This window comes from Balaenoptera musculus, chromosome 12, assembly GCF_009873245.2.
Source record: "Balaenoptera musculus isolate JJ_BM4_2016_0621 chromosome 12, mBalMus1.pri.v3, whole genome shotgun sequence".
Lineage (NCBI taxonomy): Eukaryota > Metazoa > Chordata > Mammalia > Artiodactyla > Balaenopteridae > Balaenoptera > Balaenoptera musculus.
The window spans coordinates 52,369,329-52,385,283 of NC_045796.1; the positions used below are offsets into that span (position 1 = coordinate 52,369,329).

The 15,955-nt window shown below is 41.6% G+C and overlaps 1 protein-coding gene across 1 annotated transcript in view; it reads left to right on the top strand.

Annotated features, from left to right (window-relative positions):
• Nucleotides 1-720: 720 nt before the first annotated feature.
• Nucleotides 721-15,955, top strand: part of SEC63 (SEC63 homolog, protein translocation regulator) — a 77,819-nt gene continuing 62,584 nt past the window's right edge. Inside the window, exon 1 of the mRNA XM_036871286.1 lies at nt 721-1,008. Within this exon, the coding sequence (XP_036727181.1) occupies nt 885-1,008 (124 nt within the window). The 5' untranslated portion in view covers nt 721-884. The remainder of the gene's footprint in view (nt 1,009-15,955) is intronic.

Below are 15,955 nucleotides of genomic sequence, written 5' to 3' on the forward strand. Positions count from 1 at the left end.
AAGGTCTTCGCCTACTGCCTGTGTCGAAGAAAATGCTATAAATATTAGCTCTGGGATAGGTAGGTCACTATCTCTACCGGCTTGGGGAATCTCCATCTGCAAAATGGGCGCAATGTAGATCGCAGTCTCTTAATAGCAAACGTTGCTTTGCCAAAAGACTCCTACAACCAAACCCCTCACCATCCCTCCCCACCGCCCTGCTCCCGCGCCCTATTCTGACGGACCAGTGTTTCCAAACTGGAGGAGCGGATCCGGAACTTAAGGAAACATTCTTATCAACCAGGGAAATTGAAAAGTGAGAGTGCAAGACAGGGTGGGTAGCGATGGGAGACAGGGGAGGCAAGGAAGCCTCACCTCTGCTTCGAATGCGTGCCACCCCGGTCGCAGTCAGGTGAACCGCCCGCGCCCACTGCTCGGCCCAGAAGCCTCGGCTAGTACCCTGTAAACCGACCCTCAGGACCCGGAGCTCGACCCTGGGAAAGGAAACTGAGGAGGGAGGGGGAGGGACTTCAGGGGTAGGGGCGGGGCCTTCAGGGAGGGTCTATCAGAGCTTGAGGGGCGGAGCTGAGGCTAAGCGGGCAGGGCTAAGGGCGGGAGCTCGCAGAGTTCTTCGGCTGCGCGCCACGTCTCTCTCAGCGAGCTGGTTGGGGAGAGGCGAGGGGCGGAGGAGGGAAAAACCGCTCGGGGAGGGAGCTATCTCTTCTCGCGAGAGCTGGGACCGCAGCGGCGGTGGCGGCAGCGTGTCCGTGAGAGTAGCGTGGGGGCGGGGAGGAGAGGCGGCGGCGTAGGAGCTACGCCACACGCGGCCGGGGCCCTGGGAGTCCGAAAGCAGAGCGGGGTCGTGGCGGCGGTGGTGAGAAGAGGGAGGCGGAGGAGGGGGTGCCATGGCGGGGCAGCAGTTCCAGTACGATGACAGCGGGAACACCTTCTTCTACTTCCTCACCTCCTTCGTGGGGCTCATCGTGATCCCGGCCACATACTACCTCTGGCCCCGAGATCAGAATGCCGGTGAGTCCCGCCGGCAGCAGCCGGTGGACCCGCGCAGGCTCCGCCGGCCCCTCCGGGCCGCGCCGCTCCCACCCTCTCCGGCCCAGCTCGGCGCGCCCGGGGTGATACCGCACGCGCGGCCGGGCCTCGAGTCCAGGCGTCCGCGGCCGGCGGGGCCCGGGCTCGGCGGTGTTTCCCTCTGTGCTTCTCCGGGTTCCTCTCCACCCCCTTCATTGTCCTCCTCGGGAGTTTCGCTTTGCACCCTGTTCCCCATTGTTCTGGACGCTGCTTGCAGCATCGTTTTGCCTCTTTGTCTTCTCTGCCTCCTGTGTTATTGGGTATTTTTCTTTACGGAGGGAGCAGGGTGGGATAGGGAGGATGGGAATTGGGAGGTGAGAGAAGAGTTGGCCAAGGAGGAAGCCGAGCGTGCAGGCTCCACTCTGAGCCCCCAGGCCACGGTCTTCTTCCCCCCACAGCCCAGTTTCCCTGTTGCAGCGGTCGTTACAGATGTTTCGGGCACCGTCTGAGCTGGGTGGCAGGTATAGGACTCCAGCTGAGCTCGCCAACCGCCCCTCCCCCCGTGCCTTTCCCCCGTTGCTTTTTCATTTGTTCACTCACACTGGGGGGGGGGGGTGTTGGAAGCGATGCCGTTATTACCCTTAGGAAAAATTAGGCTTTTCTCTATTTCCGTTTCTTTGGAGTTTCCTGTTGTTTATGGCGGAAAAAGTGCAAGTATGAAGGAAGGATTAAGTCTTCTAGGTAGTCCAGTTGTGAGGTAGCTGGTCCGTTTGCTTTTAGTTCTCAATCTTCACATTAAACAACATCGGGTTAGAACACAGAATTATTTAGATTCTTTGCAAGGCATTTTATGTTTGGGTTTTGGATTCCGTTTGTTGCACTCTACTAGGATATATGGCAGGTGATATTCTTATAACTGATAGAACTGCAAGGCCTTAGTAGGTTGTTTGTGGTAGCGTTAACAGTAACAAGTAGCTTTTGAGTAAGAACATTTAGGGAAGGCTTTCTGTTTCACAAGAGCTATGCTAACTTGAATAAATAGATTCTCTCAAGTTGGGTGTGGTGGGAGTCTAGGTTGTCCAGGTGGTATACTGTACTTTGGGGACATCGTTACCAGTGAAGCATGGAATCACATCGGAACTTGTTATGCTTTAAGACTGATTCAGTGCTTTTAACTACTTACAGTTTCACAGGAAAACTAAATAAGCTTCAAAAATCAAATATTAAAATATCCTGTTGTGTTATTCAAAATTACTACTACAGATCCACATGCTTTATTCAAAACGCTTGAGGACAGGTATGCTACAGAGTTTTTCAAATTCTTGAAAGATAGTACCTACCCTAACAAGCCTTTAAGGGTCTAAAACAGCACCAATAATCAAACAAATTAATATCCCAACAGCAAAATATGACTACTTTTTTAAGTGAGTTGAATAAAGATTATAAGTAGCCTTCTATCAGTCCAAGTCACCAAATTATTTTCCTGCAAACATCTAGGCATGTAATTTTGAATTTCAGAGTTCTTATGGCAATATTGACTTTTCAGGGGTATCTTCTATATGAAAGCATAAAAAGATTTACTCAGCAATTGTACAACATTAAAGTTGAGTTTAATCTTTGTTTAGCTTTTTTAAAAGATGACACATTTGAGGGCTTTCAGTTTCAAGGTTGACAGTTGTTTCAGTGTTGCTCTTTTGGAATTGTTGAGCTCTTGAGTCCATCAGAAAGCATGGCGCCATTTCAGATTGGAAAATATAGGGTTTGACAAATAGAAATAGCTTGGTCATTGGCATATTTGACGTGTTAATTGAAGTTACTCTGTTATCCAAAACATTATCATTGGAATCCTTTTGCCTTGATTTTTGTCTAATCTGTTGGGCTAAGTGCCCTTATAATTAATACCCCTTTTAGTAGTTGAAGGGTCCTATTTATCTTACTCTCTTGGTTGTTTGCAAATTGGCTGAATAAGATGACTGAATACTTTTTCAGACCTTTATGGGCAAAAGCTCTGTGTGAAGTAATAATATGGAGGGTTTGGATTTCCTTAGAATAGTGGTTCTTAAACCTGACTACTCATTAGAATCACTTGGGGGACCTTTTAAAAACTTAGACCCATCACCAGATATTGTGATTTAATTGGTCTGGAGTGGGTGCTATGTATTGGTTTTTTTTTTTTTTTTTTTAATTTTATTTATTTATTTATTTATTTTTGGCTGTGTTGGGTCTTCGTTTCTGTGCGAGGGCTTTCTCTAGTTGCAGCAAGTGGGGGCCACTCTTCATCGCGGTGCACGGGCCTCTCACTGTGGCGGCCTCTCCCGTTGCGGAGCACAGGCTCCAGACGCGCAGGCTCAGTAGTTGTGGCTCACGGGCCTAGCTGCTCCGCGGCACGTGGGATCTTCCCAGACCAGGGCTCGAACCCGTGTCCCCTGCATTGGCAGGCAGATTCTCAACCACTGCGCCACCAGGGAAGCCCCGTGTATTGGTTTTTTAAAAAGTCCCTATGTGATTGTAAATTGTAACTAGGTTTGAGTAGTGTTGCTAAGGTAGGTAGTGGTCTTTTGTTGGAGTTGTCATTTTGGGAGGTGGTGTATTTCTTTTGATATGTGCACTTTCCTGAAAACAAAAAAACCTCTAATGTCTTAGCTTTTTTATTTTACAAAGCTAATAAGTACTTACTGTAGAATAGGGCTGTAAAGTTCTTGTAGTTGAAAGTAGAATATTTTTGTTAAAGCAACTTTAATAGGTTTATAATGATATTTGAACAAGAGAAAATAACTGTTTCTAATTATTAGAAATTCAAATAATCCAGAGAGGGCTTTTATTCTTTCCATAGGTTAAGGATTATAGATCCTTTGATCCTTTGATTGAGATAAAATACATCACTGCTTTTCCCAGATTTTGGAGGTTTTTTTTTTTGACTCCTTGATCTTACTTTTTCAAAACTGCCTAGTTTTGAAACCTGGATCTGCCAATTACTGTGTTATCTTAGGCAAGTGATTTAATTTCTGTGTTTTAGTTTACTCATTTGTGAACTAGAGACAGTAGTTATCTGTTTTATAGAATTAAATTAATAAAATAGATATATGTAAAATGTTTAGAACAGTGTCTGGCACATATGGGGGCTCTTAGCTCCTGTTGTTTTTGCTGGTTACTTAGACTTTCTGGAACAATTTGATTTGGTACACTTATGTACTCAGATTTTTTCCCCCATTGTTTGAAAGGATTAATGAAACTTTTTTAAAAAAGTTACATTCCTTTATGCTTCTTTGCTTGCTCCCTCTCAAATAGTGTACAAGTGATTTAGCTCTCGGACTTGGGAATGTGAGTAGGAGTTCACTTTTAGTGCTTAGTAGTGAAGTAAAAAAACGCTGTATTTGAAGTTAGAAGTTTTGGTTTTAAGTTCCAGCCTAGTCCCTGTTTAGTTGTTTCTGAACTCTCATCCTCATTTTCTAGGGGTGATAATAATAACCTGCCCTACCTACCCAAGAAGTGGTTATGAGAAGCAAAGAAATAAATGCATATAAACATGCTTGCTTGTAAAACTAAATGTACTGTAGAAATTTCTTCATTTTGCAAGTATTTATAGAGCATAATACTTTGTGCTAGATGCTGCTCCTAGGTGATGGATCAGGTTTTTTTTTTTAAAGCTTTTTTTTTATATTTATTTTTTTATTTTTGGCAGCGTTGGGTCTTCGTTGCTGCACGTGGGCTTTCTCTAGTTGTGGCGAGCGGGGGCTACTCTTCGTTGCAGTGCGTGGGCTTCTCACTGTGGTAGCCTCTCTTGTTGTGGAGCACAGGCTCTAGGCACACGAGCTTCAGTAGTTGCAGCACGCAGGCTCAGTAGTTGTGGCTCGCGGGCTCTAGAGCACAGGCTTGGTAGCTGTGGCTCACAGGTCTTAGTTGCTCCGTGGTATGTGGGATTTTCCTGGACCAGGGATTGAACCTGTGTCCCCTGCATTGGCAGGCGGATTCTCAACCACTGCGCCACGAGGGAAGGCCGATGGATCAGGTATTTAAGGGCTTATAGCTTTTTTCTTAGTAAGTTGCATATACTAAATGCAGAAAAGATAAAAGGAACAGAACAAAAACTGCTTGTAATTCCATCACCCAAATCACCCAGAAGTAATTAAACATTTTGGTGTGTGCATCCCCTTGGGATGACTTTAGACATAGTCCCTTTTCTTGTGGGGGGGAGACCCCACATCCTCCTCCAGTCTTAGACAGATAATTGTGATCCTCACCTCAGCTTTGCTGCTGTTCATTGAATGTTGACTAGCCTCAAAGATGGGTAGTGCTGAGTGCACTCACTATAGCACTTTAAACTAGACTCAAGTGTTATCCCAATTTTATTAATGAGAAAATTGAGCCCTAGAGGAGGTAACCAACTTGTCTAAAGCTGTATTGCTACTAGGTGGAAGATTGAGTGTTGGACCCAAATCCATCTTATGCCAAAGCTTCTCTTGTTAGCCACTACCTTATACTCTCTCCTGTAATTACTATAACACATTATAATAAGTATTAAAATGATAAGTGGAAAGTGCTGTGGGAGCACAGAGGAAGGAGAGAATAATTCTGTTTGGGGATTTGGGTGTTTTTTTGTTTTTTTTTTTAATCTTTTATTTATTATTTATTTTTGGCTGTGTTGGGTCTTCGTTTCTGTGCGAGGGCTTTCTCTAGTTGTGGCAAGCGGGGGCCACTCTTCATCGCGGTGCGCGGGCCTCTCACTGTCGCGGCCTCTCTTGTTGCGGAGCACAGGCTCCAGATGCGCAGGCTCAGTAGTTGTGGCTCACGGGCCTAGTTGCTCCGCGGCATGTGGGATCTTCCCAGACCAGGGCTCGAACCCGTGTCCCCTGCATTGGCAGGCAGATTCTCAACCACTGCGCCACCAGGGAAGCCCGGGATTTGGGTGTTTAATGTAGAGGAGTTGATTTGAGATAGGTCTTAAAAGGTAAATGGGAGAAGTGCGTTCCAGATGTAGGGGAAAGCATATGCAAAAGCGTGGAGATGTTCAGTAGGTGGTAAAGATTTAATGTGGGGCTTCCCTGGTGGCGCAGTGGTTGAGAAGCTGCCTGCCAATGTAGGGGACACGGGTTCGAGCCCTGGTCTGGGAAGATCCCACATGCCGCGGAGCGGCTGGGCCCGTGAGCCACAATTACTGAGCCTGCGTGTCTGCAGCCTGTGCTCCGCAACAGGGGAGCCTGCGATAGTGAGAGGCCCGCGCACCGCGATGAAGAGTGGCCCCCGCTTGCCACAACTAGAGAAAGCCCTCGCACAGAAACGAAGACCCAACACAGCCATAAATAAATAAATAAATAAATAAAGAGTTCTCATCACAAAGGAAAAAACTTTAAAAAAAAAAAAAGATTTAATGTGATTGGCACTTAGGAGCAAATCAACCATTTTATACTTTATCCTATAAGTTATTGGGTAAATAATGGAGGTTTTTAAGTAGGGTAATTTACATGGTCAGTTTTGCTTTGTGGAGCTTTTAGTGGAGAATGGTTTGGTGGGAGGTGGTGGTGTCTTGGCGGGTAGAAACTAGATGGAGAAGGAGTCCATTTCAGAGGCTTATTAGTCCTTTGAGATGTCAGCATATAGGAGAATGAGCAGGTTAGAAAGAGAATTGTATAGCATGGGCTGTTTGTGGAATATATGTACCGTGGAGGGAATGAGAGAGTGGAGTGCAGATTTTGAATTTTCACTCATTTCTGTTTTTTTTTTTTCATTTCTGTTTTGTTTCTCTTCCTCTTAAAAGCTGTTTGGTGACTCGTCCAATAATAACATACTAACTTTTATCAGTTTTAGGGTTGAGTGCAGGGAAAAGGATGGGGATGAACATTTTTATTTAAAATGAGATGTTGGCTTTATCTATTGATTTATCTAGATAATTTCTAATTACAGTAGAGTTATCTCAATCTGTTGTTGAGTGGATTTTTTAACAGAAAAAACTGGCTAGTTATCAGTTTTGTGTTCAAAGGAGTATATTTTTTGAATGTTCATATTGCAGTTAGAACATACAGTCTTCCTAAGATTTTAGATTTTGAAGGGGTATTAGAGATCTGAGAAGTTTGAGTCATTTTAAAGTAGTCATTCCCTCTGTGTTCTGTCTGGACAGAAAAGGTATCAGACGTGAGCATGTACACATTTAAGTCTCACGTCATAGAGGAAACTTGGCAGTATGAATTATAGTACAACATTTAGGTTTTATAAATGCGGTGACAGACATTGGATTAGTAAATGCATTTATAAAATTGTTTTTAAAGGTCATCTTGCATTCTTGCTTGATCTTGGAGAACCTGAAAGACAAAGATAGGCTTACTTTCATATAAAATAAAATTTTCAGATGTTCACTCCCTTACTTATACTTTACAGGTCATAACAAATATATCCATATTGTACTCAGACTTCCTTTTAAAAAAAGTCCCATTACCAGACTCTGTTGATGACAAATGTTGTTACACCATCTCACCGTCACATTGTTTGTTGAAAGGCGTTATTGTTCATTCTCTTAATAAGTGAAACCAAGTCCCCCTAAACCCCGAGTTCCTCTGCCGAGTTTATGATTAACCTCTCTATTCAAAACGTTATTCCCTTTCTTGTCCCGTAACTGTTCCCCTCAAGATTGAGGAGTATCAAAGGAAAGGGGGATTGAAACCAAGCAGGACCCTGCCAGGTACAAAAGCCCCTCCGTGTCCCCCATTTCTTGTTTGTAGAAAAAGACTTTAGTCTCCTAGGCCTTCCTTGAGTTCCAAAGAGTAGGCATAAGTAGTTACTAAGTAGGGAAGTGAGGGAATGCAGAAACAAAGGAAAAGCAGTTAAGAAAAGTAATGACAATAGTTCAGGGATAAAACAGAGTCCTAGTTCCTCCTCAAGGGATATACAGAACTATCTGAAGGATCTCTTGGAGTTGTTCTTCAGGAACTAAGACCTACCCCCCCCCCCCGCCCCCCCCTCAACCCTGTGGTGACTTTGGAAGGTTGATGATTGAGATTCCTGAGACACCACCTTGTTACCTCACCACCAGCCAATCAGAAGAAAGCCATGTATCCTGCAGCCCTCACCCCCAGATGCTGCCTTTAAAAACCCTTGCCTGAAAACAGTCGGGGAGTTTGGGTCTTTTGAGCATGAGCTACCCTACTCCTTGCTTGGCACCTGCAGTAAATGCTGTACTTTCCTTCACCACAACCCAGCGTCAGTAAATTGGCTTTGCTGTGGCAGGTGAGCAAACCCAAACTTGGGTTTGGTAACATAAGGTGTTTCTTACATTTTGGAATTATATTTGTCAGTATGGATGAAGGAATTTTCTTGTGTAGATTCCAGATGTTTTTCACTTTAGATTTTTGCCTGTTTAGTTAAATCTAGTAGTTATTGATTGAGCATTCACTGTTTGCCTGTACTAGGAGCAGCAGACGGTACAAAGATGAATGCAGTGTAAATATAGTCTTTTGATAGCGTTTATAATCTGGATGGGGTGGGAGAATTAGGATTAGACAGATACACAAATTATTATATCCAAAACGCAACAAAGAAAGTGTAAGAGAAGTGAAAGCAAGTGCTATGGAAGTTAGTTGGATAAAGTATTTGCATCTAGTTGGGGGTGGTCGTGGGCATCTAGAGATGAGGAAAGGCTCTTCAGAGTAAGTTGATTTTGACTGGACTGTTAAAGGATAAGAAAGATTTAATGGGTGGAATGGAGGGAGGAGGTGCAAAGAAGAAATCACATGAGCAAAAGTGTAGAGGCTGGAAAGCATGAAACATGTTTAAAGTACAGATCAAACCAGCTGCAGCAGAGTTCCCAGAGTGAAAAAGTGTGAGAAAAGGCCAGAAAACTTGATTAAGTCGTATAGAAAACCTTATATGTTCAGCTGAAGAGTGTATATGTGATTTGGTTGACAGTGTGTCATTTTGAACATTTTAGAACACTTTTGCAACTGTGCTATATGCAAGTTAATGTAATAACATCTCATAGGATGAGACAGTATAGAGATTGAGAAGCAGACAAGAAATAATATGGGCCCAAACAATGGTGGTAGCAATAGGAAGGTAAGGGACATACTTGAGATATTACTTGATATATTACTTTTCTTTTAAAATTTTTATTGTGGTAGTATGTATATAAAACATAAAATTTGTAGTTTTAACCATTTTAAATGTACAGTTCATTAGCACTAATTACCTTCACAGTGTTATGCAACCATCATCTTTCCAAAATTTTTCGTCATCCCAAATAAAACTGTGTACCTATTGAGCAATAACTTCTCGTTCTCTCTTTCCTTCAGCCCCTGGTAAACTCCAAGCTACTTTTTGTCTCTGTAAATTTGCCTATTCTAGATATTTCATATAAGTGGAATCATACAATATTTGTCCTTTTGTGTTTAGCTTATTTCATTTAGCATAATGTTTTCTACATTCATCCATGTTGTAGCATGTATCAGAACTTCATTCTTTTTATGGCTGAATAATATTCCGTTGTACAGATACACCACATTTTTATTCACTCATCTGTTGATGAACACGTGGGTTGTTTCTGTTCTTTGTCTTTTGTGAATAATGCTGCAGTGAACATTGGCATTCAGATGTCTGAGTTCTTATTTTCAGTTCTTTGGGGTATATTCCTAGGGGTGGAATCCAGTTGTCCAAATAGTATTTGTTGAAGAGACTGTTCATTTTTCATTGAATGAACAATAGCCTTTTCAAAAATCAGTTGGCTCTAGACACGTGGGTAGTCTCTATTTTTGTGGGATAATTTATTGAGCATAGTTTACCAGTGAGGACCTCTTAATTTTAGAATACCTCAAGGCTGAGTCCTTGACTTCTTTTCCATCCACACTTATTCCTTTGGTGATCTCATCTGGTCTCATGGCTTTAAATATCAGCTGTGTGACTCATAAAAACTTATATTTCCAAAACTTATATTTCCAGTCTAGAACTCTTTCCTTGAACTCCAGACTTCTGTATATGTAAGTTCCAGGTCCATATTTCCTTTTGCATATCTAATAGACATCTTAATATGCAAAATACTGATGTGATTTCTGTCTCCCCTCTCCCCAACCTTCTTGACCCATAGTCTTCTCCATCTCAGTTAATCACATCTGTTTCTTCAACTGTTCTGGGAAGAAGCCTTAGAGTTATTCTTGGTTCATGTCTTTGTCTCATATGCCACTTCCAGACTTTTAGTGTGTCCTGTTGGCTCTACCTTCAAATTATTATATCTAGTCTGACCATTTCTTTTTGCTCCACCACCACCACCACCACCGTCCTGTTTTATTGCCTGGATTATCATTAGCCTTCTAACTAGTCTCATTGTTTCTACCCTTACTCCTTGCAGTCTTTTCTCAAAATAGTAGCAGAGTGATCCTTTTAGAACTGAAGCTGGCCCGTGTCACTCTTGTGCTCAGAACCCTTTAAGCCTCTCCCATCTCAATCACAGTAGAAGCTAAAGTCATTAGAGTGGCTGTGAAGTCCTTCATGAGCTTTTTGACTTCATTTCTTATACTTTCTCTCTTGTTTCTTCCATTCCAGTCATACTAGCCGCTCTGCTGTTCTTAGGGCACATGAGGCACACTTCTTCTTTTGAACCTTTATAGTTGCTGCTCCCTATGCCTGGAATGCTTTTTCTCTGGATAGCCACATTATGACCTCCCCCATCTCCATTATGTCCTTGCTCAAACACCATCTTCTCAGTGTTGCCTTCTTTGAGCACCTTATTTAAAATTGTTAAGTATTTTTCCACCTTCAAAGAAGCTCTTCCCTTTTTCTGTTTTATTTCTCTTCATAACACTTATCATCTTCTAATATACTATATAGTTTACTTAATTTGTTTATTGCTTTCTCCTCCGCTAGAATATATGGTGTGTGAGAGCGGGGTTTTTGTTTTGTTTTCTGCTGTATCCTCAGTGTCCAGAAACATCCAGGCACATAGTAGGTACCCACCAATATTTATTTAATAAAGCTGTTCTCTACATTCTATACAAATATTTATGTAGTGCTTGCTGTATTCTTGGCAACTGGAAAGGGCAGGGCTGATTATGTATATGACAACAGTGTCTGCCTCCAAGAGTTTGAGTACAGATTAGTAAAAATTGGATTTAATACTGGCTGCTGAAGAATGGTGGTGCCATTCATGCCAGCTGCTGAAAAGAATGTATAGTCCTACTTCCTTTTTTAGAAGAGAGCTATAAAGATGTTAAAAATTTTAAATTTAGTAATTCCACTTCTGGGACAGTGTCCTAAGGATATAGTTCTAAATACTTGTAGGACCAAAGAAAGCTACTGTGATATTGTGACTTATAAAAATATATTTTGGTCATCTGAATGACCAGATATATGCTTCTTGTATATATTTGGCCTTTGTCCACAGTTCCTGCTCACAACTTCCAAAATCCTTGGAATTTCCTAAGTGTTAAGAGTGATACAGGTATCTTTTGTTATGTGAATGAGGTGACTTTTGGAAGCACTGAAAAGGGACTCTGCTGGTCACCAGGAGAACCAACCATGTGATTAGGGGGTTGGAACTTTCAGTCCTACCCCTGATCTCCAGGGATGGTAGAGGGGCTAGGGATTGAGCTCAAATGCCAATGGCCAGTTATTTAATCAACCGTGCCTATATAAAGCCTCTATAAAACCCCAAAAGGATAGGGTTCGGAGAGGCTTCTGGGTTGGTGAACACATGGAGATTTTGGGAGAGAGGTGCACCCAGAGAGGGCATGGAAGCTCCTCACCCTTTCCCCAAACCTTGCTCTATGCATCTGTTCCATTTGGCTTTTCCTCAGTTGTATCCTTTTATAGTAAACCGGTGATATAGTAAGTGAAATGTTTCTCTGAGTTCTGTGAGCCACTTTAGCAAATTAATCAAACCAAAGGAGGAGGTGATTGGAACCCCCCCAAGTCTATAACCTGGGCTTGCGACTGGCATCTAAAGTAGGGGGGCATGGGTGTGCAGTCTTGTGGGACCGAGCCCTCAACCTGTGGAGTCTGATGCTAACTCTGGATAGATAGTGTCAGAACTGAGTTGAATTTTCGGACACCTAGCTGGTATTCCAAGAATTACTCGTCGAAGGTGTGGGGACCCTCCCCACCCCCACGTTGGAAATTGAGTCTCAGAACACCCTATTTAAATGCCCGTAATATCAAAAAATCAGAAACAATTTGTATGTCGAATTATAGGATGGTAGGTATATTATGGTGTCAATTCATTTGGTTATCAGTAGTCATTAAATGATGTTTACATTGAGTTTCTAAACATGGGAGATGTTTAGAAATTAAAAAATTAAAAATTACAGGTAATGTGATTTTAACACAAACTTTAGCTTTATGTGTTTGTGTCTGTCAGTTTGTACGCTGGTACATTATAGAGTGCTGCCCTTAAATTAGCATTTGTATGTCCTGCTTGTTCTTCTGTCTGAGAAACTATCTCTTGGGCATCTGCTGCACTGGGGAGAAGTAGTAGATGTCATCATTACTGCAGAAGTGTCCTTGAGGGCCTTGATTGAGGCAGCCCCGCAGCCCTCTGATTGAGGGAAGCACATTGCCCCTAGAAATTAGTTGCTGGAATTTCCTTGTTCTTAGAGAAGTCTTTCCTGAGTATGTACCCTCAACCTTGCCAACTTTCCTTTCTTCCTTCCTCCTTCCCAGATGTTCTCCGAAAGAGGACTACAAAGGAAACACATTAAAATGTTATTATTGATTATTATCTGGGTGTCAGAATGGTGAATATTTTCTTCCTTCTGCTCTTATGTATATGCTGAGTTTACTGTATGAATTTGTATTAATGTCTGAAAGCTTATTCAAAGAATCTCTGGCTAGATTGGCTATGATGGAATGAGCCAATCATAGCCATAGAAGGAGGAAGACATTCTCTGTACCTCTTATGTCTGCAGGCCCTTTCAGCTCAGTGAATTGTTTTTACTTTGGGGTATGTCGTGTTTAAGGTCCCAGTGGGACATACATCCTTGTGTTTTTTGGGTTTTTTAAAATTAATTTATTTTATTTTTTATTTTTGGCTGCGTCGGGTCTTCATTGCTGCGTGCGGGCTTTCTCTAGCTGCGGTGAGCGGGGGCCACTCTTCGTTGCAGTGTGCGGGCTTCTCATTGCAGTGGCTTCTCTTGTTGCAGAGCACAGGCTGTAGGTGCACAGGCTTCAGTAGTTGTGGTTCGTGGGTTCTAGAGCACAGGCTCAGTAGTTGTGGCTCACGAGCTTAGTTGCTCCGCGGCATGTGGGATCTTCCCCGACCAGGGCTCGAACCCCTGTCCCCTGTATTGGCAGGCGGATTCTTAACCATTGCCCCACCAGGGAAGCCTCATCCTTGTGTTTTAAATTGCCATTTTTTTTTAAAAGCTAGTATTTCTTTACTGTAACAGTATTTGAGTTTCTCTATTTCTTTTTCTCTTGTTTTGTCTTAGAAATAATTAACCTTTGACTTGGGCTATGGATTATCACTTGGGATAAAGGTGAAAAGAAAAATAGAGTGGTAATGGTAGAGGATTGGATGAAGAGTAAGGTAGCTAACAGTAGCTGTGTTGTCGGCTGATGAGATGGCAGGGTAGAGAGGACCCTTTAGTAGGATCTTGGGTCATGTTTGAGAGTATGCTAAGGAGACATAGCATCCTTCTCAGAGACCCACTTGCAGCACACTATAATTCGTTTAGAATTCTCCACTATCTTGCATCTCTAGTTCAGTTTTTTTTTTTTTTTTTTTTTTTTTTTTTTTTTTTTTTAAGATTTTTAGAAATTTCATGTAATGTCTGAAACATTTATATTAACATATTTCCATACATATTTCCATACAAATACAAATATAAGATTTTTAGAAATTTCATGTAATGTCTGAAACATTTATATTAACATATTTCCATACAAATAACCCAATGAAAGTTTAGTATTAGTTGTTTTGTTTGTTTTTTTATACTGCAGGTTCTTATTAGGCATCAGTTTTATACACATCAGTGTATACATGTCAATCCCAATCCCAATCCCAATCCCAGGTTCTTATTAGGCATCAGTTTTATACACATCAGTGTATACATGTCAATCCCAATCGCCCAATTCAGCACACCACCATCCCCACCTCACCGCAGTTTTCCCCCCTTGGTGTCCATATGACCATTCTCTACATTTGTGTCTCAACTTCTGCCCTGCAAACTGGCTCATCTGTACCATTTTTCTAGGTTCCGCATACATGCATTAATATACGATATTTGTTTTTCTCTTTCTGACTTACTTCACTCTGTATGACAGTCTCTAGATCCATCCATGTCTCAACAAATGACTCAATTTCGTTCCTTTTTATGGCTGAGTAATATTCCATTGTATATATGTACCACAACTTCTTTATCCATTCGTCTGTTGATGGGCATTTAGGTTGCTTCCATGACCTGGCTATTGTAAATAGTGCTGCAATGAACATTCGGGTGCATGTGTCTTTTTGAATTACGGTTTTCTCTGGGTATATGCCCAGTAGTGGGATTGCTGGGTCATATGGTAATTCTATTTTTAGTTTTTTAAGGAACCTCCATACTGTTCTCCATAGTGGCTGTATCAATTTACATTCCCACCAACAGTGCAAGAGGGTTCCCTTTTCTCCACACCCTCTCCAGCATTTGTTGTTTGTAGATTTTCTGATGATGCCCACTCTAACAGGAGTGAGGTGATACCTCATTGTAGTTTTGATTTGCATTTCTCTAATAATTAGTGATGTTGAGCATCTTTTCATGTGCTTCGTGGCCATCTGTATGTCTTCTTTGGAGAAATGTCTATTTAGGTCTTCTGCCCATTTTTGGATTGGGGTGTTTGTTTCTTTGATATTGAGCTGAATGAGCTGTTTATATATTTTGGAGATTAATCCTTTGTCCGTTGATTCATTTGCAAATATTTTCTCCCACTCTGAGGGTTGTCTTTTCGTCTTGTTTATGGTTTCCTTTGCTGTGCAAAAGCTTTGAAGTTTCATTAGGTCCCATTTGTTTATTTTTGTTTTTATTTCCATTACTCTAGGAGGTGGATCAAAAAAGATCTTGCTGTGATTTATGTCAAAGAGTGTTCTTCCTATGTTTTCCTCTAAGAGTTTTATAGTGTCCAGTCTTATATTTAGGTCTCTAATCCATTTTGAGTTTATTTTTGTGTATGGTGTTAGGGAGTATTCTAATTTCATTCTTTTACATGTAGCTGTCCAGTTTTCCCAGCACCACTTATTGAAGAGACTGTCTTTTCTCCATTGTATATCTTTGCCTCCTTTGTCATAGATTAGTTGACCATAGGTGCGTGGGTTAATCTCTGGGCTTTCTATCTTGTTCCATTGATCTATGTTTCTGTTTTTGTGCCAGTACCATACTGTCTTGATTACTGTAGCTTTGTAGTATAGTCTGAAGTCAGGGAGTCTGATTCCTCCAGCTCCATTTTTTTCCCTCAAGACTGCTTTGGCTATTCGGGGTCTTTTGTGTCTCCATACAAATTTTAAGATGATTTGTTCTAGCTCCGTAAAAAATGCCATTGGTAATTTGATAGGGATTGCATTGAATCTGTAGATTGCTTTGGGTAGTATACTCATTTTCACAATGTTGATTCTTCCAATCCAAGAACATGGTATATCTCTCCATCTGTTGGTATCATCTTTAATTTCTTTCATCAGTGTCTTATAGTTTTCTGCATACAGGTCTTTCGTCTCCCTAGGTAGGTTTATTCCTAGGTATTTTATTCTTTTTGTTGCAATGGTAAATGGGAGTGTTTCCATAATTTCTCTTTCAGATTTTTCATCATTAGTGTATAGGAATGCAAGAGATTTCTGTGCATTAATTTTGTATCCTGCAACTTTACCATATTCATTAATCAGCTCTAGCAGTTTTCTGGTGGCAGTTTTAGGATTCTCTATGTATAGTATCATGTCATCCGCAAACAGTGACAGTTTTAATTCTTCTTTTCCAATTTGTATTCCTTTTATTTCTTTTTCTTCTCTGAT